Raw genomic sequence first — 27271 nt, 5'->3', positions numbered from 1 at the left:
AATGAATCTTTTTCTAGTTCCTTCGTGGAATCATGAGGAGCCATCTAGGGGGACGATTTGAAACTAGTGGGGAGAACACGGACCGTTTTAGAGGGGACTAGGGCGGAGAATGACTCATTAGTTCTCTATGCTTAACTTAGGCTTGACTCTTGCAACCATTATCATCTTGAAGCGTGCATGCATCATGTAATTGAGAAGGGCTAGTATTCTTTGACGTTTGTTTATCATGGTTGAGTCCGAATGAAGCATTTGTCCACCTTGAAATTTGATGTTGCTTTTCTAAGCCTTGCCATGTTGTGTTTGTCTTTGTAGTGTTTGTTTTGTCTTTCTTTTATTTGTTTTGCTTGAGGACAAGCAAAAGGCAAGTGTGGGGGATTTTGATGAGTGGCATTCATGCCACCATTTCACCCTCTTTCATTAGAAAATTCCCCCGACTTGTCACTTGTTTATGCTTTTTCTCATCACTTTTACTTCTATTTTAGTTACTTCAGCTTCCTCTCGTGTTTTCCCTTCCCTTTTATCTTTTCTTCTACTCTTTACCTTCTATTTGTGTGTTTTGATAGCTCCTAGCAGTCGTGGGTGAATTTTGGATTATTAGATGAAATGGAGATGCTAAGGAAGCTTGCTAATGGAAGAGGAGTTGCCACAAAGGAGAGGGCGCGCTGCTCCAGCTAGCCGCGGGCGCGGGCAGGGGGTTACTGAACTATGAAGCAGATTCTGGAGATGGCTGGGAGATGGCCAGCCGCGGGCGTGACACATAGGGCCGCGGGCGCAGCGTTAATGGCCGCGGGCGCGGCAGAGAAGACCCGCGGGTGCGGCATTTACCCCCGCGGACGCGGCTATCTGGGTCTGGCGAACTTATTACCCAGCTTGGAGAGGGCGCGGCAGCCTGTTCGGAGAGCCCTCTCCCTTGCCCATTTTCCTCATTATAATAGAAGACTATAAATAGTCTTTAGCTTGAGTTTTCAAGGGGGAACTATTCCATTGGCATCAAAGAGTATTATGTGATGTAACTTTGTAAGTTATTTTGGCATTGTTTACTTCTATCATGATGTTTGTCACGTATACCATGAGTTTGCTACGGTTATTGTTTATGTAAGTGGTTGTGATATGGTTTTTACATTTCTTTTCTATGATATGTTTTTGTTGACATGTTGTATCAACGGGTAGATTTTTAAAAACTTAACCGCTATATTTTAGGTGTAACGGCTACATTTTGGTCAAAAAAATATGATCATCCCCCTAAATTTTTCTATAAATACCCACTTCAATTCACTCAAATTTCCACACAACTCAAGCTATTCTATCTTTCTTGCTCAAATATTCTGAATTGTTTTCAAATTCTCAAGTGTTATTTAGTTCTTTTATTTAAGTTTAGTTTTAGTACTAGATGGAAGCCCGTGCGATGCACGGTTTTTTCATCTAAGATTTTTAATTATTTGATTTATTATATTTAATAATTTCAGACAAAATTACAAAAGTTTAATTTTTTTTTACTATAATTTATAATGAATTTATTAAATATAAACAAATTGTAAATATGATATTTTTTCCGTTATATAAAACCTTTAATGTGAAATGATAAATCTCTAATAATTTAAATCCTAAATCATTATTCATTGTTTTACCATATCTTTTATTTCGATAGAATCACCAACCTCGTCCACAACCAACCTACTACATCAATTGATAAATTGAACCGTGAAATGTTAGCCAAACTGAAATTGATATAAATTAAATCCTTGCATTTATATAAAATAATCAATATGTTTACCAATAAATGAAAAACTGTTGCGATATAAAATCAAATCTATGCATTGGAATTTTTTTCATCATCTCCAAAAATAACCAAAGCCATCCATATATTAAGTATACTAATATATGGTTAAGTATGCCATACATAAACAAATAATTAAAAATTTTATATGAAAAAACCGTGCATCGCACGGGCTTCCATCTAGTACTAAAACTAAACTTAAATAAAAGAACTTAATAACACTTGAGAATTTAGCTTGTTTGGCTTATGGACTGATCTTGCATTGACTTTAGCTTGTTTGGTTTATTGGGCTTGAGAATCCATTAAGCAAGGCCCAAAATGGGTGACCCTATCACCCAAACAATAGGTGCATCTGACTTCCTCTGAAGGCTGAACGAAGAAATTTAACGGGGAAAAAAAACAAAAGAACAATAACATTTCTCTTCTCTCTCTTCGACAAATTGAAAGCCACACCGCAGCCACCGCCCCGCCGTCGCACCTTCCAGCCACCGCCCCGCCGCACAGCGTCTCCAGCTACTGCCTCAGGGCCTCCACTCCTACAGCCTTATAGGTAACTTCATTACTTAATTGATTTTCAAGTTTTTAATTTCGTATTATACACTAATTGTTGACTTGTTGGGTTGATTTTGTGCTTAATTGAGTTGTTTATGTTATTTAATCTAGTCAATTAGTGTGTATGTTCTTTGAAATTGTTGATTTGTTTTTAAATTTATCAAATTAGGGAGTTAGGGCTTCTGATTTTTTTAGGAATTGATAATATTGAATTTCTGATTTTTTTTCTTTGAAATTGATATTATAAATTGACGATGGGCTAGTAAAATTGATGATTCGTATTTAATCTATGAAATTAGTGGGGTTAAGAACTTAGGGTTTCTGGTTTTTTTTTTTGGAATTGATTAGTTTGGATAATTGCATTTCTGATTTTTTGAAATTGATATTAGAATTGGTCAATTGGGTATAGTGATTAGGATTTTGAATAATTGCCTTGAATTTGTATATGTTCAGTGCTAAGCTCACTATTAGTGTTTTAGCTATACTTTATTATGTAGTTAGTGTGTATAATTAACTTGGATTTTTGAAGCAATTGTGGTTTGCTTAATCTATTGATAATGTAACTTAATTTTCAGAATGACATGTTTTCGCCCTCCCACCGTCGATGAGCTCCGGCAGTCTCTAATCAAAGATGAATTTGATTTAGAGGAAGAACCCGTCCTAATTTCAATTCAGAATCGGTATCATATTACAATTGTAATTTGATACATTTCGGTAAAGTCACACTTAAAGTGTGTCTCACTACCAACGATCAAGAGATTAAATCCTTTCAACGATCTAAAGACCTCTACCATCTTCATAATGCAATTTCGGTTGTTGTTGAACCAAAACTTTCTTTTGAGTTTGAAGATAAAACTTGTTTTATATTTGAGCAATTTACCCCCTTTTGTCTAGGAGCTAGAAGTGGAAGTGGAAATCTGTCTCAAAAACAACTCACAAATCTAAGAGAGATTTTGAGCTGTATGCATTTTCTCATCGACAAAGGGGGTCATGGAAGGTTGAACGATGACTCCGTATGTCGTTTGGTGATGTGTCGAGGCAGAGGAATGCTAAGTGATGTAAAATTAGCTTGGCCTTCTAAAGATACCGGTGAAGATTACAAGTATCTTGGGAATTGTTTGAGTAATATTGCAAAATCTTCATTTGGCTCCAACATACCCAGTGATTTCAGTTTTCTAATAACTCAGCTTACACGGGTGTCTTTTGTCGACAGGTATGGAATTTCTCCTTATAATTTCTTTAATAATTTGACATTCTTTACCCTGTAGTTTGTTGGAACATTTATATATTAAATGTGCTTTTGGATTCACATTAATATCGTCGGGAGTTGTAGAAATTATTGATATGGTTTTGTTATGAGAGTTATGTAATTAAATGGAAAATAATTATTTTGTCAACTAAATAGGGTGAACAGGATATCGCTCAGCACTAACTTTGATGTATTTGTTATAGTATAGGTATAATATTCAATTTATATTATTGATATTTAAAAAAATAATCATTTTTTCCTGAAATATTGTAATACTAACTGAGGTTGACATTTATTTAAAAAAATTCTGTAAAGACCGTGCATAGCACGGTACTTAAGCATGTAAAATTAAATAAAATTGCACCAAAAAAGAAATATATATATATATATATATATATTAATTAAATAAAGAAAAATAAATCATAAATAAAAAATATATTTAGACCTTAATTAGAGTTTTGACAATTTCATATGGATCAGGATCCTTGATTGCTACAATCAAAGAAGATTTCCCTTGTTTATCTTTCAACTAATATAAGTTAAAAACCTACTACACATGTAACTCCATGTTTTAGGGTCGGGTAAATTTATCAATCGCCAAGCTCGACGCCTCTGCCTTAGCCTTGCCTTTCCGACGCCCGATCTCTCAACTCCGCCTCTCTCAATTTCGACCCTTGACCTCCTCCAATTCTTCTGGTATTCTGTCTTTTCTCTCTCTCGATTTCAATCTTTTTATCTAATATAAGTTAAAAAAACACAACCATGGAGACGGAGATGGAGAGCCATAAGAGGAGGAGGACGATGGAGGGAGAAATAGAAGAAGAGAGGTTTTTATTTCTGGGTTCAGAGTTCAATCTATTTTGTACCGATTTGAAAAAAACGGAGGAGAAATACGGTGGGAAGTGCTTAGAATTATCGTATGACCCACCACTGGCGGAGGTGGCGTGGAGTACTAACATTCACGCCACCTCCGATGTCCTGCCTTTAGGTATGGCTTCAACCAAATTTAATTTCAAGACTGCCTCTTCTCCTTCTTCTAGGGTTTTGCTTCCATGTTCAACGACTTCTGATTCAAATATACTTCTAATTGGTGGGGAATTACAGGATCCTTCGGCACCATATTGTTCTACGCATGCCTCGAGAGAGGTGTATAAGCTAATTCCAGAAGTTAGTGGTCCTAATGGTGATATTAAGGATATCTGAATTGAATTAGCTGATGCTACTATTCCTAGGATGAAATCCGGTAAAGCGTGTCCTATTGTTGAAGAGATTGGAGGTAATCTATATGTCCTTCACCTCTCGCTTTGTACACAGAGGTTTTTATGCACAATCTGAAATTCCTTTTGAGGTTTTTGATTCAAAAATCGGTGAATGGAGAACCCTTCCAGTTCCTCCTTTCTTCGCTGCTGGTTTGGGTATTGTCATTTATGCACATGCTGTATTTGGTCATTGTTTTGCAATTGAAACATCTAAAGAATGTTTTTGTTTTGATACAATCAAAGAAGAATGGTATTGTTCAGACAACATGACCTCTCATTTAATCAATATTCTCCCTATGACTATACCCTCGGGTCTGCCCTGCTTCGGACTCGACGAGCATGGTAGACAACTGTATGTTGGCATTAGTCTTCTAATTGAGCCCTGTGCGTACCTAGCCACCCCTGATGGAACCGTTTATGCAAGGCAATCTTTGTATCATGTTATTTTTAAAGACATTCTTCCTTATCCTTATCCACCCATGCTTAGGAATGTGCTTATTCCTTTGAAGTCGATACAAGAAAATGTCATTAGAATGTGTGCTTGTTCCATTGTCTCACACAATGCTTGTTCCAGTGTCTCACACAATGACTTTCCAGCTTGTTATGTACTACTTGTATTGTTTTTCTCTACTAAGATATCCCCGTCTTCTCAACAACTTATCTATAAGATGATTTCTGGAGAATTGCCTGATATCCATGATCATCCTGCATACTCCACCTTCTTGGATGTCTTTGTGGAAAGAAAGTTTTTCCTTAGAGTTCCACACCTTGGCCACTTTTTCAATGGGCCTGCTTTGCTACTTTGAGGTATCTTTGTTTTATTATTAATTATTTTAAATATTACTACTATCTTTACCTTTCATATATTGATACCTAAGTTTTGATATTGATAAATGCTTTATTGTTGTTTCATCTTACACTTGTTTGTGCATTATTAGTAATTTTGTTGGACATTGTCTCTTTTACAAGTTTGAATCTCTATAGATTGTTGGTGTTTTTGTTACAACTTGTATCTTGCATTTAAGAGTTTTCAACCATATCTTCTTAATTAAAATGTATGTGACCTTCCAAGTTCTTCCTTGAACTGACATATAGAAGAGCTTTATACATTCTGAAATCATTCATTGCTTAAAACAGAGCTATATAGTTTGTATGTCATTCTTGTATAAATCACGGTTTCCTAATGACCTTTCACTTGAAGCTTAGATGTTTTGTTGATCGAGATCACTGGTGGTGAATTCTGATTCGTCCGATAAATCAATATCGATTTGTTACCTGGTGGTTTTTATACAGTATGTTATTTTGAATCGAAAAAGAAATAGCCACTACATGTATCATTCTAAATTCTAATGCATGTTGTAGTTAAATTAGTGCAGAAACTTTGCTGGTTGCTACTTGATTGATAATGTTGAATTGTGTGTACCTGTATATAGCTTGAAGAATCAATGAAATCAGAATCAGATAACTTGCTAATCCTCGGTTGTTCTGATAGTTTATAGCTACCGGTTTTAATTAATGGATCTTTTGTTGTGTGTGTAATTGGATTTTGGTAACCAGCTGCTAATAAAAGGCTTCTTCTTAAATTGTTCAATAATAGTCACAACCAACATAATAATGGTTAGAACTTGGATTAAGGGTTCTACTACCAGATTTCAATCGGCAAAGTGAGCTTTCAAATAGGATTTGTATTAAAGGTTCTACTAAGAGAGCTTGTTGGTTTCATTGGCTCCTAGTTTTATGTGATACTAGATTGTTAGGAGGGATGGTGTTAGCTCTTCTCAGGTGTCCCAACCATTTGTATGCACAAGTCTCACTTGTTTGAAATTGGTTTTGAGAGTGTTATCATGGATTTTTTTTAAATTGATTATACTATGTATATCCTTTAAAAATGTACCTTCCCAACCATTCACACGCACAAGTCTCGCTTGTTTGAGAGTAGTTTTGACAGTGTTATCATGTACTATGTTTTTTGCTTGAAAATTTGCTGCATCTGGAATTATGAGGTTTTAAGGGAATCTTTTAAAAGATACACTCGTTAACAATGTTTTTAAAAATTTGGCAATTCCCTCTTATGCTCAACTTTCTGTTCTTTTTCGTTTTCTTCAATTCTGGCAGATTCTTGCAGCTTGGGGTTTAGGATGGTTGTTTTATTTTGCACCTTGGCGTGGCTGGCTGATTGTTCTGCTTGAAGTTCCTACTCTTTTCCTCTGCAGCGTTTTCTGGTTACTAAGTATTACGGACTGTAATGGAGACTGGAGAGTACTCCCCTCTTTATATTATCATCTTTCTAAGCTATCGACTTCCAGTAACTCTTTTGTAATAGCTTTTAACTAGCTAACTTATCCTGATCTAGCTTTTGTGCACTGATGCAGTTCTGAAATTCTAACTTATTCTATTAGTATGATGTTTTGAAGGATTAGGTACTTTTTTGGCATTTTAGAAGTGAATTCATGTTTCTAAAGCTGGTTGCTGAATGCTGAATTTAGTTTCTTAATCTATATAATCTGTTTATTCATACAATCAAATTATTTACAATAATTATACAATATATTTCGTTTGCAAGGAAATTTTACCCAGCTGTATTCTTATGTGAGTTTGCAACTGTTTGGCTAGTAACTGTCCTGTACTTGAAGTATTAGATTATAAAAGAAATATACGAAGTATTGCTCAGGGTTACTGTATGTGCTAGGGGGATTTTCTACGTTTGCTTACTAGGATTCTTATTGTTTTGTTATTACAATTGAAGATTTGGCCTCTACTCCAAGCTGACTTATTAATTTGAATCGTCGTTACTTATCTTTTTTTTTTTTTTTTTTTTTTTTTTTTTTTCTCTTCAGTTTTTTATTTTTTAAAATCAAAACCAGAAAAAGTGGTTTGTACTTTGTTGTTGTTAGTAAACTAGATACTATGTAGTTATGATTTCATTATAAATCATATCTCTTTTAAAAACAAAATAACAAAAACCGGAAAAGGTGTTTTTGATACCAAATGACCCTTAGCAAATAAGTTTGGATCAAGTTTCTTCACAAGTTGTTTAAAAGCATTTAAGAGCACTAGCAATGGTGAGTTTTTTTTTTGCTCATGAGCTTTTTTGGTGAGGAAAAAAAATGATCAAGTCTTGCAATGGTGAGCATTTGTTAAAATGGGGAAAAAAGCTCATGAGCAAAACCAAAAAAGCTCAAAACTTGAGCATTTTTTTAGATGAACAGTAAATAAAGTGGGGCCCACACCTGGCACACGCACTCAAAAAATTTCGGCCTTATCTCCATCAAAACGACGCGTTTTGTGAAGCTGCCTCAAAGAAAGCAACTCAAAACGCGTCGTTTTGAGTTTCCGGAATTTAAAAAAAAAAAAGTGGGTGCGGCTGACGCGTGCAGGTGGGCAGCAAATGATGATGTGACGCGTGGCAGCTGCAGGGGAGTAGCCAATCAGAAAAAAGTAGCCGTTTGCAACGGTTATTTTTTTATAAGCTATTTTCCAAAAAATATATTTTGTAAAAAAAAAAAAAAATTACCAACGGTCATAAAATTAAATTCTCTATAAATAGACATGCATTTTGATATATTTTGATATAATTTCGTAAAAACACTTTAAATCCTCCACATTTTAATTTTCTTAAAAGTGTTTTTAATTTGTAGAAGAATATTGTTGTTGGAATTCAGCCATATTGAGGTAAATATTTTTTTTTTAATTTTAAAAATCAATTATATAATATAATTAGTATATATGTGTTTTTTTTTATAAAAAAATATAATTGTAGGCCATGTAATTATATTGCAATATGTTATTAAACAAAGTTGTGTATATTTTCTCCATAAATTTCTAAATTTCTAAATTTGTAGTTATATTGCAATTATTGGTTTTTTTTTTTGCTATACATAAATGTGGTTACGTAATACAATTAGTATATATGTGATTTTATGGAAAAAAAAATTATAGGCCACGAAATTAATATACATTAAGTAATTAAACAAAGTTGTGTATATTTTCTCCATAAATAACTAAATTTGTAGTTATTAAAGTGTTGCAATTATTGGTTAATTTTTTTTTGCTATATATAAATGTAGTTACGTAATAAAATTAGTATATATGTGATTTTTGGAAAAACAATCAATATTATAGGCCACGAAATTATACTGCATTATGTAATTAAACAAATTTGTGTATATTTTCTCAATAAATTTCTAAATTTATAGTTCTTAAAGTGTTGCAAGTTTTGGTTAATTATTTTTCATAATACGTACTGTAGTTATGTGTTAAAATTAGTATATATGTTATTTTGTGAGGAAAAAAAAAATATTGTATGGCATGTAATGTAATTGCATTATGCAATTGAAGAAAGTTGTTGATATTTTTTTGGATTTGTTATCATTTTAATTTGTTTTTTGAGTAAATGTTTGTAACGATATTTATCTTTTGTTTTTTGATGCAGAATCTTTTAATGGATCCAAACAACCCAAATTTCCGTCAACAATTTTCGGGTTTTAGTGATGATTTCCTAACTAATCCCGAGTTTCAATTGTTCTTGCAAAGAATGGGAAATATGTCTTCGCAACCACCTCCACTACAGCAGACACCCACTGAGGTTCCCCTACAAAACCCTGCTAATGAAGATCGTACACCTGAAACTGATCTTGGTAGTAACACACTCTTCGATGAGAGCGAAGAGGAAAGCGTACCACAGACGCCGCAGTATCCTCCTCTACCAGTTCGCATACTGGAACCCAACCAGGTTCCTGCACGAGCTACCCGTATTTGGTCTGTTGCGGAAGATGAAGCTCTGATTGGGTTGTACTTGCAGATTAGCGAGGATGCTATTAAAAGTACAAGCCAAAAAGCAACTAGCCTATGGCGCAACGTACACGCAGCATACCAAACTTTGCATACGCAGAAGCCGCATATAATTCCGCCAAGACCTATTAAGAGTCTAACGTCGCACTGGAGAAGGTTGGCAGCGGACACACTGCAATGGATATCTTGCTATGATGAAGCAGGTAGACTTCCGGAGGGATGGAGTGGTTACAATGAAGCTGATCGTATGAAAAGTGCGGCGAAGCTTTTTCATGTCTCCCAAGGTCGCAATTTCACTTTTCCTCACGCAATTGAAATGCTTAACAAGGATCCAAAGTGGAGACCAAAGCTGAGATGGTCAATGTTATTGAAGGAAAGAAAAGCCGCTTGTGATGCTGAGGAAGAAGGTAGTGCTGGAAGTGGGAAGAGGTCCAGATATGATGTAGAGGATGAAACCCCTATGTATGGTTTTTCATCTGGCGGTTTACAGCGACCCGAGGGTGTCAAGAAAGCAAAGGCGAAGCGTAAAGGGAAAGCAGTAGCAACAAAAAGTGGTTCGTCTGAGCTTAGCGAACGAATGAAGGAATTCGCTACAATTCGCGAGAGGGAGGCCATTCTGAAGGAAGAGAGGATCAAAATTGAAAAAGACAAGGAGCAGAGGAAAAGGGAGGAACTTGACATTCATAAGATGAAAACCTGGTTTGATATGGTGCAAGCTATGAAGAATTCGCCTACGCCACTCACTCCCGAAGAAGAGTCGTACAAGAATTTTTTACTGGGTAAATTACAAGGCTTTTAAGCATGTTTGGTTGTAGTCTTTTATTTATTAAGCGCAATTTAGTCTTTTATTTTTAAGTTGTATTAGTGGTGTGGTTAATTTCAATGTAAGAAAGATGTACACTTGTATTCTGATTTTCCAATATTGAATGACAAGTTGTTTAACAAGTTGATTTAAGTTGCCATTCATACCGACATAATTGCTTTACATCTCTGTCATTGTGTAGTCACATTTTTCTGATTTCACTTTATCAGATTGCTTTAATTTTGTGTCATTGATACCGACATAATATCAATAAATCTTTGTCATTGTACAACCACGTTTTGCTATATTAACTTTATCATTATGCTTTACCTTTGTGCCATTGATACCGACATTATTGCACTCAAGACTTGTCACTGTCGACTAGCATAGTATACCTATTCCGTGGTTGAAAATTTGATTCCTTTACTTGGTGTGGTCATTCAGATTTGTAACCACATATTCATTTGATATTTTTGCTATATATAGTAGGCATGGCACATATCCACAACCACACCCCTTCATCAAGTAACAATAGTAATACGAGATGTATTCTAGACCATCATCAAGCTCAAGTTCAAGCTCATCTTCTTCAAATACTGAAGAATATGACCAACTTGTTGATGAACTCTTCACATACCAACCCCTATCCGTCCTCATGCCCCAAACACAATCCCAACACTCTTCAAAAAAACCTAGAGGGGGTACGAATAGAAGAGATAGGGAAATCGGACATGCTAGGTTGTTTAATGATTACTTTTCCGATAATCCTGTGTACAACACCACCCAATTTAGAAGAAGATTTCGTATGCAACGACCTTTGTTTGTACGTATAATGAACAAGGTCGTTGAAGGTGATGTGTACTTCCAGCAGCGTAGGGATGCAGCTGGAAGGTTAGGTTTATCACCTCTGCAAAAATGTACAGCGGCGATAAGAATGTTAGGCTATGGCATGGCTGCGAACGCCGTGGATGAATACGTTCGGATCAGTGAGTCAACCGCTCGAGTTGCCCTTCAACGTTTTTGTACCGGTGTCATTGAGCAGTTCGGAACCGAGTACATGCGAAACCCTACAGCTGATGAATTGGCTAGAATACTGCATCAAAATGAACTGCGTGGTTTTCCGGGCATGATAGGCAGCATTGATTGCATGCATTGGGAATGGAAGAACTGTCCAACGGCATGGAAAGCGCAGTACGCCGGTAGGAACAAGAAAGCAACGCTAATACTGGAAGCCGTTGCAGATCAGGATTTATGGATATGGCATTCCTTCTTTGGGATTCCTGGATCTTGTAATGACCTAAATGTCTTATACCGTTCCCCAGTGTTCGATGAGGTTCTGCATGGTCGAGCTCCTCCGGTAAATTTTACCGTTAACGGCCATGAATACAACATGGCATATTACTTAGCCGACGGTATTTATCCGAAGTGGGCAACTTTTGTTCAGGGTATCACAACCCCTCAACTTCAAAAAGATAAATTGTTCGCTGACCACCAGGCTGCTGCTCGAAAGGACGTTGAAAGAGCATTCGGTGTTTTGCAAGCTCGATTTGCAATAATACGAAAACCGTCACTGGCGTACGATGAGGACATACTGCGAGACATAATGAAAGCATGTATCATTATGCACAACATGATTGTTGAAGATGAGCGCCACAACTACACTTGAGCCGAAGTTCTAAGAGCCTTCTACGATGAAGATCAACAAGAATCAACACCAGCATCAACATCTACAACGCCACCGTTTGAATTCAACGTAGGCCGACCTACCAACTTTGACTTCAACGCATTTCTACAGCGAAAAGCTTCCCTCCGTGACAGAGAAATTCATCTATCTCTGAAACGTGATTTAGTCGAACATATTTGGCAACGATACGGGCCACGTAATTAGGGAGAAATTAGACGACTTAAATAAAGCCAAGTACTATGGCGTAGCTACTTTTCCGTACGCAGTCGAGTTATTTTTTAGTTGTTGTGTTTATTTTATTTCCTAAGTTTAAATACGCATGACATTGCAAATGTAATTGTTCTCTAGTATTGTACCGCTTTTAAAATAAATAAAAACATTTAAAAAATTATGAGCTTTTTTTTACAATTTTTTTATATAACGTACTTAATTTTACGACAAATTTTAACGATAAAAAAGACAAAAATAAAAAAAATAAGTTACACAAATTTGAATTAGTTTTTTTTTTATTTGGAGTAACATTGTTAAAATATAAATGAAATAAATAAATAAATAAAGAAGTGTTGTGTAGGAGAGAGAAAGTAATGGTGGGGTATTGAAAAAGTAAGAGAGAGATAGTGTTGGGTGAGCATTTTTTTTGCTCACCATTGGGAGAGGAAATGTAAAAAAAATTTGCCCATGAGCAAAATTGATTTGTTGAGAGAGAAAGTGGGTAGAGAGAGAGTGGGTGAGCATTTTTTTTGCTCACCATTGAGAGTGGTCTAAGATTAATGACAACCAATAAAGTATTGGCTTACTTAATAAGGTTCTTACCTTATATTCTAGAGGTTTGAGATTTAAATTCTACCAAATGAGAGTACTTGGAGGTATGGATTTCCTTACCCTCCCCTCTACTCCTAACTCTTAAGTGTTTGGCTCGCAAATATAAGACCAAAAAAATCACAAGCACTTAAATAAGGTGTTTTAGTAAGTTTTAATTTGATTTAACTTAACTTTCACCGCATATGTAGACTAACATACAATTTTTTAAAAAAACACTATTAAGTGGAATCGTTTAAGAGTATTTATAATTCATAATTTATACTAATACATAACCCCAAATATTGGTAATATCAAAACACAAATACTCCATAAGATTTGGTCTAATCAACTAATATAATATGGTATGATTCTAAAGATATTAAGCAACAAGATTTTTAACTAAGTGAAGAGAATATGCCAAAATCCTCCAAATTTCAAACTCCGTTGAAGTACTTGATCTCAAGAATTTAACTGGTTAATAACAGTTACCTTGATTTTGTTATTACATGTAGCAAGGAAAACAAAAAAGAGTATGCTTATCAGTATATAAGCTGCAAATTAATCTACTATAGCAAATACAAGTTATAAAATGAAGTTAAAAAAAAAAAAATTAATAAAAGCTTCTCAATATGGAAGCTCATAATTAAAAGGCGGCTCCTCATATACTAATATGGATGCCTATATATAAATACATAAGCTGAAAAGATTAAGAAAAATTAAGATGAAAGAATATTCTAAGTAGGACTACGGACTACCTATTCACTCTTCAGAGGTCCTGAAAGACTAAGCAAAAACAAATTGAAGAGAGAAATTAATAACATGTAAAATTTGGCTCAAGCTATCAACTGGTTGATCTGGCGAAGAAGAAGGGATGGGACAGCTCCTCAAAAAATGATCTAATCACATAGCAAAAGAATGTACCAAACCTCCCAACATCTAGCCTGTCTTGAGCCTCTTCACTGCATGATCAGACTCGCTACTGGTGCTATCAACTCTAGCATGTTGCAAAGATGGATTACCACTGGGAATTTCAACACCCTGAATAAAGAGAAACAGGTATTTTGCTTAGATTTAATCACAATATTAGAAACATTTGTGTTAAAAAATTTCTCTTACTCGCCCAGTACCTAAATTATGCTTACCTTCCCAGCAGCCTCCTGGGAATCTTGTCTATTATGTGCTCGCTTTCCTATGTCAACTTCAACTGATATGCTTGCTTGAGACAAATCTACCCCAGAACTCGGCAAGCTCGTGTTAGCGTACTCAACAACCTGTTCGAAATTTATATCCATTCAAGTTACTAGAAAGAAAAAAAAAAAAAAAAAAAATGAATATTTTATACATACAATCAATCCCTGAAATCATTTATTCTCTCAAAAAAGTTGCCAAAATAGGGATACACTTAATCTGCTGATCAGCAAACTGGGTACCTTAAACATTATCATGACTTAAGAGAAAATTCAGTTACTGTTCATTTATTTACAAGAAGCCATGCTTGCCCCCTCATAAACCTTCTACAGTTTCAAGAACAGAATCCTTAATTCTCACTTAGTGTACAAAAATGGTTATGCATAATCTTCAATCATCTTTGATACAAAGTGTCGTGAAATATTCCCTAATCTAATCACAAAACATCTACAAATAGAGTTGTAACACCCCAATAATTCTCTCTAAAAGAAAACCTTAAAAACCTGTGATAACCTGTATAACCTGTATAATCTGTATAACATGTAAGACCTGTAAAACCTGTATAACCTGTAAGAGAATTATTGGAGTGCTACCGCCACGTGTTCAAACGTTAAGGCTAGTTTCAGAAACCAGCAGCGGAAAACTAACTTGGTTTTAAAAAGAATATAAGTTTCAAAATTGGAAGTCAAAAATCAAAGTCTTACAAATTGAAACCATAACGGCCCTTATTCAAAATCCAGTAAAATAGGAAGTAATGGAACCAACACCAAAATAAAATTCAATCTGTGTTATGAAATAAGCTAACTGGTTAACCAACTCTCCACTCAACCTGATGCAAGACAGTTTATGCAAAAACCTGTGATGAATCTGCTCCCCAATATCACAAGTGTAATAATTGGATCATTACAGGGTCATTGAAGGCGAAGGCCATGACCAAAGAAAAACACACAAAAGCACGCAATCAGCAACGCTGAGTACATACAAGTTACGAAATAGCATGATACTAACAAACTTTCCATACACTCACAATATTATCATTGACTCGAACACATGACTCCATAGTTACTCATTACTAAGTTTTTATTTAAATAGCATTGATCACTTCATTATTTTATTGGATTAAGCAATAGACCGGGTTGTCCCCCTGTGCTCCATTCCGGAACATTAAATAAGAAAACCCTATGCCTCCTTTCGGAAGACATTAATAAACATCAAACATCCAATGGCAGACGGGCGCGACTCCATGGCCATAGCTAGTATGAGATCTCATCTAACTCATTATAATTTTAAAAGAATTTAAAACAAGAGACTCGTAGATCAGACGGCCTCTGAAAAGTGCACAGTTAATACCCCATGAACCCCAACCCATGTTTGTCATTACTTTAGATGTGCACAAATCCAGAGTTTTATTGCTCATCCTTCTTGCACTTTACGTGATTTACCAGTTTAAAATTTGGTGATGACTCATATGCAAACAACTCAACCAATCATACATCAATCAATCAAATCATTCCAGTTTCCAATTAAATTCTCAATTTACCAGTGACAAACAACATTTATTATTGCATCCTTTAACTACCTCGGTGTATAAACACCTTAAGTTCATAAGGCACCTCAAATTCTCAACTTTGTCTTATAAGACTTTAATTCTTCCTTTACTCGTTCCATTTCAATATAAACGAACAAGTAATCAAAAGAATTCATTATATCTTTGCCTCTAAGCTCACTTTGAACATTATTGCATAAATACTGCTCATAAGGAAAAATCAATGCACATTTCTCAAGCATGAATTAAACTAACCATCACATTTATCATCAAACAACTCATTACCAAACAATTCCAACCAATTCTACAAGTTCCCTAGCATGATTCTAGGTTTTTTTCCAAGTCCCTAAACATGCTCCTAAAATCAAGGTTCCTCGTATTCTTGTACGTACCTTGAGTAAACAAATTGGTTGGCCACTTTAAGGCTAAAAGTCACCTTCTACGAAGTCCCTTCCTAAACAAAACAACCACAGTTCCATTACTACCCAAGCAATATATTTTACAGCAATACCAAACTATTTTAAAATCCTTTAAATCATTGAAATAATGCTCTTAAATTATTCCCAATAGCCAAAGTTAATAATTTAGTACTTCAACTATGGGTTTATATGCTAAAAATCATAAAAATATGGCTTACAGGAAAAATTTCAGCAACTTTAAAGTGGTGTTATAAATCTGAAAATTCGTTTTAAGCTTATAAAACAACCCCATAAACATTTTTACTTGAAACAATCGTTATATATTACGTTAGTATGTTGAGAACTTGAAATCCGACATAAAACCATGATTTAAAGCTATTTAAAGTTAAGGTTAAAATCTGAAATTTAGTTTATAATCAAGATAATTGAATTTAAACATAATTTTATACATACTATAATTAAATAATTTAATCTTCCTGCTTTGAGCCCAAAAATTCAGCTTTCTTAAAAATCTGAAAATTATTACTCATCAAAAATTAAGGTTAGGATCATAATTAAGCACAAGGTAAGTAATTAAGTCAATCATTCACGTTTTATGCCCAAAATCATGAAAAATCAACATTTAAAACCCAAAATCAGCTTTTCTGAAAATCTGAAAATTACATATAATCATCGAAAATTAAAGGTAGAACCATATTTATATACAAAGTAATTAGTTAAATCAATTATTCATGGTTTAAGCCCAAAACATTGCGAAAATCACGATTTTTGAACCCTAATTTCGTAGCTAATAAAATCTGACATTAATCATATACTTAGTACATCATAAACTCAACAAATTCGCAACATGACTCAATAAATTTGCAATATTCATCATGTATATGCATAATCAAATCAATAATTCATATGAAGGTTAAATCTTTACAGAAATTAAACAAGAAAAGAGGAAGATAGAAGAAAAGGGAAATGAAAGGAAACCGGCTGGTGGTTCGGGCAGCAGCGACGGGTCGCCGGCGGCAGCAGCAGTGCGGCGGCGACACCAGCAGCGCAGGCGACAGCAGCAACGAAGGGGCAGCATCGATTTTTTTTTTTTTTAATTTTTTTTTGTGAGTGTCGTGAATTGTGGATGGGGAAAGGAGGAAGCAGTAGAGGAGTAATAAGGAGAGGGAAGTAGGAGGGTTTTAGGAGAAGTTTACTTAATTAGAAAAATGAGGGTTTGGGCTCTTTTATTTTTGTAGAATTAGAATGGTAATCTTAGCCCAATAGTGAGTAAAATGCTATTGAAATGTAAGTTATTGTTTTTATTTTGTGAAATCTTTCCAAATTTTTTTTTTTTTTATATAAATATAAAATTATTGAAAATAATCGTATACATAAAAATATATAATTAATATTTACTAAGAAAAATATGGGGGATTACATTATGATTACTCACCCCTGAGAATATACGCTTGAGATATTTATTGTGCCACCTTCACGAGCCAACTCTTGATCTTTCAATTTATCGGTGGCAAGAGATGGCTCAGATGCGGAAGTTCTACCTTGCCATAACTGCAATTGAGGGAATGAAGCATTGCCTCCCTCAGTTGGAAGCCTCACAGGAGGTGGTGCAACAGCACAACTATTAATGATAGGAGCGTGGATATCATGCTGCAGTGGTGGAGAAATTGATCCTGCTTTATTAGTTTTTCCAGGCTGCTGATCAACTGTCTTGACATTGATATCATTGATGATGCTACATTCTGCTGGGGTTTGGGGATTGCACAGGACATTCAATGAAACAGCAGGAGTAGCTTTCTCATCAACTTTGGCACCAAACATCAACACAGGACTAGCATTCACTGCTCGAGACTGATCAACAAAATCTCAGTTGCCCCATGGCTATTTCTCTTCATCAAACATATGAAAAATGAACAATGGTTTACTTAAAAAGTCTCTATAATACTTTAAAACACAAAAATAAAAATAATAAAATGAGTATTAAGGCCTTGTTTGGCAAATGAATTTTTTGCCAACTTTCTCGGTGCCTAATGATTAATGACTTTTTCATGTGGTCAAACAATCAAAAAATTTGTTAATCTTTTGGCCTTTCAGCCAAAATGCAAAAGTTAGTTTGAGTAACCTTTTGGGGATGGCTTTTGGCTTTTTATCCTAAAAGTTGGTCTAGTTGCTAAGTAACAGCTATACATTGATTATATCAATTATCACTATAAACAGCTAATGCTACATACCTTAACAGAAATTACTTCTAACTCTAGAAAATGTCAATGAATCAATCTGAATGAACCGTGTAAAGAAGCAAGAAAGAAGTCCTTTCAGAGTATACATATTGCTAGCATAACCTGAAAAAATCCTTTCAGAGCATAATCTGTATAAAAACACAGAAGAACTTACCAATGGATTCAACTTGGGTGGTTCACTATTCCATCCAGGGTATGCCCCTTCGTATCTATTTACCTTTTCTTGTAGATACTGAATGTATTCAATGACCTGCATAAATACAGATATCAGAGGGTATCCTAGACAGCACTATGTCAGATAAGAGAAGGTCTTTGTGCTCATACCTCTAACAAAAATGATGCCTTATCTCTCTTCTGGTCACTGTGAGGAATGAGTCTCTCAACATGTGAAATCTGCAAAGGCAAAAATTAGGTATCAATAAGACAGTAACTCTTGGGACACCAAATTCTTAGAGCCTCTTATATCTTGATTGAATGAGATTTAATTATATCCCATGAAGTTAATCAGAAAAGGGTTGTATTATCAAGAGAACATAATTTCAAAGACAAATTTCATCTACAACTGCATTTCTGTGTCAATTAAAAAAGCGACAGAGAGAGATAAAGACATTCATGATGCCAAATACAAGCCAACTCCTATTACAATGAGCAGAATACTAACCATTTAGAGAAGAGCTGCTTTCCTTTTTTAGGCTCAAATCCTCTTCAACCTCTTCCTCCACTGAATGAGGACACTTTGCTGATTTGATCATCTCCATAAAGCTTTGACTCTTCTGAATAATTGCCCTATAAAATTTCCAATTTCCTATCAGTTGGACATAGTTTCTGGGTGAGGATGACAGAAATATAAATAGGGTAAGTCACTGACTGAGAAGACGAAAGAGGGCTGACACTGCTGCGGTGGTTGGAAGAAGACTGTGAAGGCCGATCCAAAGGCCATTGCCCCATTTTTATTGTTGACTCTGTCCATCAAAATAATCAAGGGATTTCTCACAATCTAGTTAAGTTTATAAAAATGCAATAGTTGCAGAGACGAACTTTACAACTTCCCTATTATCAAAAATTGGAATGCAGCAAAAGTTTTTATCGAAAATCAAGTATCAAATTCCTGATAAACCTTGATCTAATTAGCCTTAGAACAGGAAGGTAAGTTATGTAAAGAAAGCCTACAGTTATAGGAAAGTAGACTATATATGTGGAGCACTACTGTAGTAGTACTCTGAGTCTCTGACCCACAACAATCACTTCAACCAAAACTTATATCAATACTTCATCCAAAGAGAAAATTTGAGAGTTACAACACTTGCAAGTATTCAATTCTATGTATTTTATACGAGCCTATTTTTGTACCCCTTTCATATTAGCTGCTTCTCTGCATTTACATTGACTAAACTAACCTTGCCATCCATACCCTCCTGTCCAAACCAAAGTCCTATTGTACATATTAGTGTGTCCAAAATTCCATGATGAAAAAGCGCTTGTGCAAGCAAACTGTATTCAACTCAATTGCGATTGTACCAACAATAAATCCTCCCTCAGTTTCATATTTTTCCGTTTAAATGACATGGAGATTGGTATATGAAGAAATTAAAGTAGGAAGTGACTTCAAGAGACAATTATATTGTGACACCCTAAAATACGAGTAAGGCTATTTAGAGAGATAGTTCTCCAGCAAACTGTACGTGATAGAGGGGACAATTAGGTAGTTACACTTACGCGAGATTTACTGCCCTTCCTCTCTCTAGTTCACTGGTGAGCTAAGTTTACTAGATAGCCTTTTATTTCCTAATATATACATAAGAGGTTTAATATCTGATGGAGTGGTACATTGATGTGAGTGTAACCTCCAATCCCCATATAACGCTTTGAAAGCATCACTATGACAACAAGCATCATGCTTGCGGAGGTCTGTATAGTATATTACCTTTCTACTTCATATGGGTCCTCTAAGTTGTCTTGTATGCCAAACTAAAACATGAACACAATAATTATTATTGGACTAATGTCTAGATAGTAAATTACTTATATCGTATCAATCTGCTATGCAATGTTTAATCTTAGTTGGAAGAATGAAATAGACATTTACCTTTTACTATGTTTTCATCCCCCAAATTCTCTTTCTCTTTATTTCCCTTTTTCACAGTTGATTCATCCCACAATGTGAAACCACTTCCCGTATATGAGCTACAATTTGAATTGTCGTCGTTTTTATCATTGCTGGCTGCTGGAGCCACTAAGAAGATATTCTCCTCTGGCTTAGGCACCCTTGGATTAAAATAGGAAATGTGACTTATACTGTATGTTCCAATCCCACCAGGCAATACGTACATGTTCAACTACTGAAGTAGGAGGAGCTGCAGATGGAGGCTTAACATTTACATCTACCAAGTTATCTTCCTTAGTACCAGACTTTTCTTCTCCTTCAAGTGGTTGGAGGAAAGTATGTGTTTTAAGCAAACCTCCTGCTCCTTTCAGAGTTGAAAATACAGATTTAGTTATACACTTAATCACTTCTCTATATATTGAATAAATAGTTAACTATTACTGCTGTTTCTTTTATTTTAACAGTAATGTTATAAAGGAAAATCAAACTCTAATTTGAAAAACAAAAAGATTTGAAGCGAAATTAAGGGTTACAAACAAAGTTTTTGGGTTTAGAGTTGGATTACTTGATAAATTTTGAAGTCTGAACGAGAATTTTACTTTGTTAAGAGTCAGATTGATTACTCAATGTAATGTGAATAGGGGTGGGACTTTTCAAACCGAACCGTGAAACTGTCCGTTACCGAACCGAACCATCACGGACCGAACCGTTTATAAACCGATAAATTTAAACCGAAAATCGAACTGAACCGTACAATATCAAACCAAAACCGAATCGAACCGCTTAATGTCAACTCGTTACGGACTGTAAACCGATAACAAACCAAACTGGTCAAAACCAAACCAAAAGGGAACCGAACCAAATGCTTTATAAACCCGTAATTGACCCGAACCGTTTATAAACCGAAACCGTTTAAACCGTAGAAAAAACCTTTTAAACCGAACCATTTGTAACCCGCTAACCGTTTAAACCGACCCGTTTATGAACCGAAACCGTTTAAACCGCAGGAAAAACCGTTTAAACCGAACCGTTACAATCCACTAACCGTCTAAACCGAACTGCCATAATCCGTTAAACCGTTAAAATCGAACTGTTTTCGAATCGCAACCTGTTTAAACTGATCCGATTACAAACTGCTTAATTCAAATTGAATTATTTACAACCTAAATACAATTAATGTTAATAAATGTAGATCTAATCAAACGGCTTAAGTTTATACAACGGTTTATATCACCTAGTCCAACGACATTATTAATGTCGTTTTAGATTACTTATTTATTTTAATTAATATCAAATGTAACATACTAGTATTATTATATATAATTTAACAAAGATAACAATAAATATAAATTTAAAATAAATACAATTAACGTTAATAAATGTAGATCTAATCAAATGGCTTAGGTTTTACTACTCGAAAAGAGCAAATTGGCAACGGTTCAAACCCCCCCCCCCAAAGGCAACGGTTTTGAACCGTTGCGTATTTGAGGGTTGCCAAATCCCAAAATAATTGGCAACGGTTCAAAATCGTTGCCAACTCAAGCAATTGGCAACGGTTAACCGCTGCCAATTGCTTGAGTTGGCAACGGTTAACCGTTGCCAACTACAATGGCGCCTTTTTTTTAAAAAAAAATAAAAATAAATTGGCAACGGTTAACCGTTGCCATTGACCTGTATTTTTTTTTTTTTTGGCTGCAATAATAATATATACATGTTAAATAATAATAATTATTATTATAATATTTAATATTAATAATAATAATTATTATTATAATAGTAACAATAATTAGTATTATTACTAACAAAACATAAATAATAATAACAATCGCAAGAGATGATATTAATTAGAAAAATGTGTCATGTTACCTACAAACAATTTTAATTAGTTATAATAATGTATAGTACATAATTAGTAAGCTAAGGCTAGAATTGATGAAGTAGCTAGCTAGTAAACGATATTTACAAATTAAATGTGATGTAGGTCGCCAACATCTCTCGAATTACATGGAGTTCCTCGCTCGTGTATGGCTGTCCTGTTTGCCCCTTGCAAAACTTAGAATACACAAAATGTGAGTTAATAGAAGTGAATTAATAATAATTGGGGTTAGTTAGTAGGAATGACCCGAACAAAACTTGGAATAATACACAAAACGTAAGTGAACTCATACTTAGTCATAATAATAACATGACATTATTACTTAGTTATATGTGACTAAGGAATGAAATTACAAGAAAATAGCAATATAAGGGTTTAGGTCGCATTTTCGATCAAAATAGCCCAAGTAAGGCCATTTTGGCTACTAGGATGCCTATTTTCTATATTTCTTGTCTATTGAACTCATAACTAGTTAAAACATGTCATAATCACTTAGTTATAGGTGAATAATGCTTGAGATTACAATAAAATAGCAAGTAAGTGGTTTTGGAACGCAATTTTAACCAAAACGGCTCAAGTAAGGCCATTTTGGCTACTAGGATGCCTATTTTCTATATTTCTTGTCTATTGAACTCATAACTAGTTAAAACATGTCATAATCACTTAGTTATAGGTGAATAATGCTTGAGATTACAATAAAATAGCAAGTAAGTGGTTTTGGAACGCAATTTTAACCAAAACGGCTCAAGTAAGCCCATTTTGGCTACTAGGATGCCTATTTTCTATATTTCTTGTCTATTGAACTCATAACTAGTTAAAACATGTCATAATAACTTAGTTATAGGTGCCTAATGCTTGAGATTACAAGAAAAGAGCAAGTAAGTGGTTTTGGAACGCAATTTCAACCAAAATGGCTCAAGTAAGGCCATTTTGGCTACTAGGATGCCTATTTTCTATAATTCTTGTATATTGAAATCATAACTAGTTAAAACATGTCATAATCACTTAGTTATAGGTGCCTAATGTTTGAGATTACAAGAAAAGAGCAAGTAAGTGGTTTTGGAACGCAATTTCAACCAAAACGGCTCAAGTAAGGCCATTTTGGCTACTAGGATGCCTATTTTCTATATTTCTTGTCTATTGAACTCATAACTAGTTAAAACATGTCATAATAACTTAGTTATAGGTAACTAATGCTTGATATTACAAGAAAATAGCAAGTAAGTGGTCTTGGAACGCAATTTCAACCAAAATGGCTCAAGTAAGGCCATTTTGGCTACTAGGATGCCTATTTTCTATAATTATTGTATATTGAAATCATAACTAGTTAAAACATGTCATAAACAATTAGTTATAGGTGCCTAATGTTTGAAATTACAAGAAAAGAGCAAGTAAGTGGTTTTGGAACGCAATTTCAACCAAAACGGCTCAAGTAAGGCCATTTTGGCTACTAGGATGCCTATTTTCTATATTTCTTGTCTATTGAACTCATAACTAGTTAAAACATGTCATAATCACTTAGTTATAGGTGACTAATGCTTGAGATTACAAGAAAATAGCAAGTAAGTGGTTTTGGAACGCAATTTTAACCAAAACGGCTCAAGTAAGGCCATTTTGGCTACTAGGATGCTTATTTTCTATATTTCTTGTCTATTGAACTCATAACTAGTTAAAACATGTCATAATAACTTAGTTATAGGTGACTAATGCTTGAGATTACAATAAAATAGCAAGTAAGTGGTGTTGGAACGCAATTTCAACCAAAATGGCTCAAGTAAGGCCATTTTGGCTACTAGGATGCCTATTTTCTGTAATTCTTGTATATTGAAATCATAACTAGTTAAAACATGTCATTATCACTTAGTTATAGGTGACTAATGCTTGAGATTACAAGAAAATAGTAAGTAAGTGGTCTTGGAACGCAATTTCAACCAAAATGGCTCAAGTAAGGCCATTTTGGCTACTAGGATGCCTATTTTCTGTAATTCTTGTATATTGAAATCATAACTAGTTAAGACATATCATTATCACTTAGTTATAGGTGCCTAATGTTTGAGATTACAAGAAAAGAGCAAGTAAGTGGTCTTGGAACGCAATTTCAACCAAAATGGCTCAAGTAAGGCCATTTTGGCTACTAGGATGCCTATTTTCTATATTTCTTGTCTATTGAACTCATAAATGGCTCAATAATAATTGGGGTTAGTTAGTAGGAATGACCTTCGATTGGAGGTAAAAGCTCCCTTGTTTTCCATTCCTCTCAAACAAAACATCATATTTCTGCACAAGTGAATGGTAATCATTTACACATAATCACAAAAGATATTAGAAAATTAAACAAAAGTGTGTGAAAATTCAATTTGGCTCCTTCTCATGGATAAAGAACTGTGATTGAGACAATATTTCCTGTGAAACATCCTATTTTAAGTGAACAATAATAGCCTTGTTCTCAAAGTGGCAATCAATCAAATAAACATTCACATATAACTGGAATGAAAAACTTCTTGAAACTACAGATAGATAAATAAACATCCTAATTTTGCCACTGAATTCACTATCCACTCTCGTGTATATTCACATTGGATATGATATCTAATTAAGAGAATAAGTTCAGTGTAACACACCCCCTTCAATATTAAAATGTTGTGAAGAGTGGACATGTTTCCATTGCTTATCTTACGAGAGTTGCAAAACAAATCCCAAATCAAAACTCTTATCTACTTGTAACTCCATAGAAGAACCAAAAGAATGTAAAGCACATATCTTATATGCAGTTCATAAACACATTTTTTGTCAAGAATGTCAACTCAAAGATCAAAATTTCAGAAAGATATCAGATGAAATGCCTTACTTGCATCGGACTATAACTGGAGTTGGTTTCAGAGCCTTCGGCCCATTTCTTCTACAAAATTATCTTCTACAAACAGCATAAAAAATATGACATCACAACTTTGTAACTAGCAGCATTAGCAACAAAACTAGCCTATTTCCAAAAAAACAAATTACAATGTCTCAGTGATAACAGGAGGTGAAAGTTAAGATATACTTCATACTAAGCAACCTGGCATCTCAGTCAATTACACTTTTAACCAATACACAAATTTTTATATATTCCATTATGAATTTACACTAGCACTAGCACTTCATATATAATTTTCAAATTTAACCATCGGGATTGTGATATCTATACTCTATACAAATAGGATAAGAAACAAGCAAATTCAACAAGTATCATCCACACCAACCATGATAAATTGACAATAACTACAGTCAAACTAGCTTCTTAAATTGAGTACCCTTGTAAGAATTAACAAACTGCTTCAAACTTTTTTTTGCTAACAACTAAACCCAAAATAAAATATAATGCAACAATCACAATTTATTCACACTCCTCGGCGTCATGAATCATATCCGAAACCATTAATTTAGTATTCGTAGCTCATACTTAGTTTCCCTTCTTTGGAATATTCAACAATTTTCAATATTGTAGGCAATAACCAGCAACAAAAAAAATCAACAAAGATAGAATCAAAATGATGCATCAACTAGTCATCTGGTAAGAACATCACTAAGCACGAAAAGATCGTATAAATCAATATACATTGCAGAAATGCCGTATCATCATGCTTCCAAATTGACCATTAACTCAAAATTTCAACAAACATAGATTAATTGAAGCACATAAATGACACAAATTGCCAACAATGTAGCACAGCAATTAAAACCCTAAACCCATAAAACTATCAAAACTAAATTCCTTAAACCCAAATAGCCCAGAAGCCGAAAACCACAAAGAACAACCAAATTGAAAAAAACAAATCAATCAAACAACATTACACGATTCGAAACCCTAAATCCACCAAAAAGTCGAACGAATTCATCAATGGAAGTATATAAGTAAAACCTAATTGCTACTTACCTTCGGTTGAAGATGTTTCAATGGAGGGAGTTATTGCCGGAGTACGACGCGAGTATTGTCTTCAACGGAGGTGAGAAAGCTCGCAGCACTTCAATGGAGGAACAAAGAGGGGAGTTGCTGAATGAAGAAGGGGGGAGGGAAAACGCGCGTCAATGTTTTTTAATGAATTGAAGAAGAACGAAGAACAGGAGGGAGTATACAGGAGGCTTGAGAAAGGAAAAACCGAGTTTTTTTTTTCACAATTGGCCGTTGCCAGATCTACCCCTTTTAATTTTTTTTTTTTTAACAAAAAAATAAGTATTTGGCAACGGTTAACCGTTGCCAACTCTAACATATTTATTTATTTATTTTTTTTAAAAAAAAAGAAACATTTGGCAACCGTTAACCGTTGCCAACTCTGAAATTTTAATTGGCGCTCATTTTAGTTGGCAACGGTTTTCATGAACCGCTGCCATAGGGGGGTGCCTATTTAGTTTTTTCTACTAGTGAATTTATACAACGGTTTATATCACCTAGTCCAACGACATTATTAATATGAATAATGTCGTTTTAGATTACTTATTTACTTTAATTAATATCAAATGTAACATACTAGTATTATTATATATATACTTTAATTTAACAAAGGTAACAATAAATATAAATTTAAAATAAATAACTTTAATTATTCCAAAAAAATACATTTCATCTACATTTTACATTAAAAATAAATAAGTTAAGGATTTACATTTTACATATGATCATAAATTAATAAATTATCCTAATAACAAAATTTAACCTAAAAAAAACATTCCTAAAAACGAAAGGCAGCAACAATCTTGAAGCAGCAGCACAGCACCCAAGAGCAGAAGAAATAGCAGCAACAAGCAGGAACCAGCTCAGGCAACAACATATCAGCAACTCATCAGAAGCAAGCAACAATATAAGCAGAAGGGACTCAGCAGGAACAACAACCAAAAGCAGATAAGCAGCTCACAAAACATCAGTTCAACCAATTAACTTCAGAACTAATTTTTGTTTTTAAAAATTGCTCTCAGATTTACGTTTATCGTATCATCACTGAGCAA

The 27271-nt window shown here is 34.4% G+C and overlaps 2 protein-coding genes, 1 long non-coding RNA gene and 2 pseudogenes across 4 annotated transcripts; 3 read left to right on the top strand and 2 right to left on the bottom strand.

Moving 5' to 3' along the window:
• The first annotated feature begins 3968 nt into the window (after positions 1-3968).
• LOC110684790 lies at positions 3969-7333 on the top strand (annotated as a pseudogene).
• Positions 7334-9278: 1945 nt separating this feature from the next.
• LOC110684874 (glutathione S-transferase T3-like) lies at positions 9279-10427 on the top strand. Its single transcript, XM_021861312.1, has one exon. It carries the CDS (start codon positions 9279-9281, stop codon positions 10425-10427), a length of 1149 nt encoding a protein of 382 aa, XP_021717004.1.
• Positions 10428-10974: 547 nt separating this feature from the next.
• Positions 10975-12096, top strand: LOC110684873 (protein ALP1-like). Its single transcript, XM_021861311.1, has one exon. It carries the CDS (start codon positions 10975-10977, stop codon positions 12094-12096), a length of 1122 nt encoding a protein of 373 aa, XP_021717003.1.
• A 1278-nt stretch (positions 12097-13374) lies between these two features.
• Positions 13375-21477, bottom strand: LOC110684872 (annotated as a pseudogene).
• A 767-nt stretch (positions 21478-22244) lies between these two features.
• On the bottom strand, positions 22245-26504 carry LOC110684789. 2 transcript variants are annotated; one of them, XR_002503824.1, is made up of 4 exons: positions 26205-26504; positions 25137-25202; positions 24506-24565; positions 22245-22464 (listed from the first exon to the last, which is right to left on the bottom strand). It is a non-coding gene; the product is annotated as an uncharacterized LOC110684789 (long non-coding RNA). The 2 variants fall into 2 exon arrangements; XR_002503823.1 differs by lacking the exon at positions 24506-24565.
• Between the last annotated feature and the right edge of the window lie 767 nt (positions 26505-27271).

The sequence above is a fragment of the Chenopodium quinoa genome, unplaced genomic scaffold, assembly GCF_001683475.1.
Source record: "Chenopodium quinoa cultivar QQ74 unplaced genomic scaffold, ASM168347v1, whole genome shotgun sequence".
NCBI lineage: Eukaryota > Viridiplantae > Streptophyta > Magnoliopsida > Caryophyllales > Amaranthaceae > Chenopodium > Chenopodium quinoa.
The sequence above is the reverse complement of the archived record's forward strand: the minus strand, read 5'-3'. Positions and strand labels throughout refer to the sequence as shown.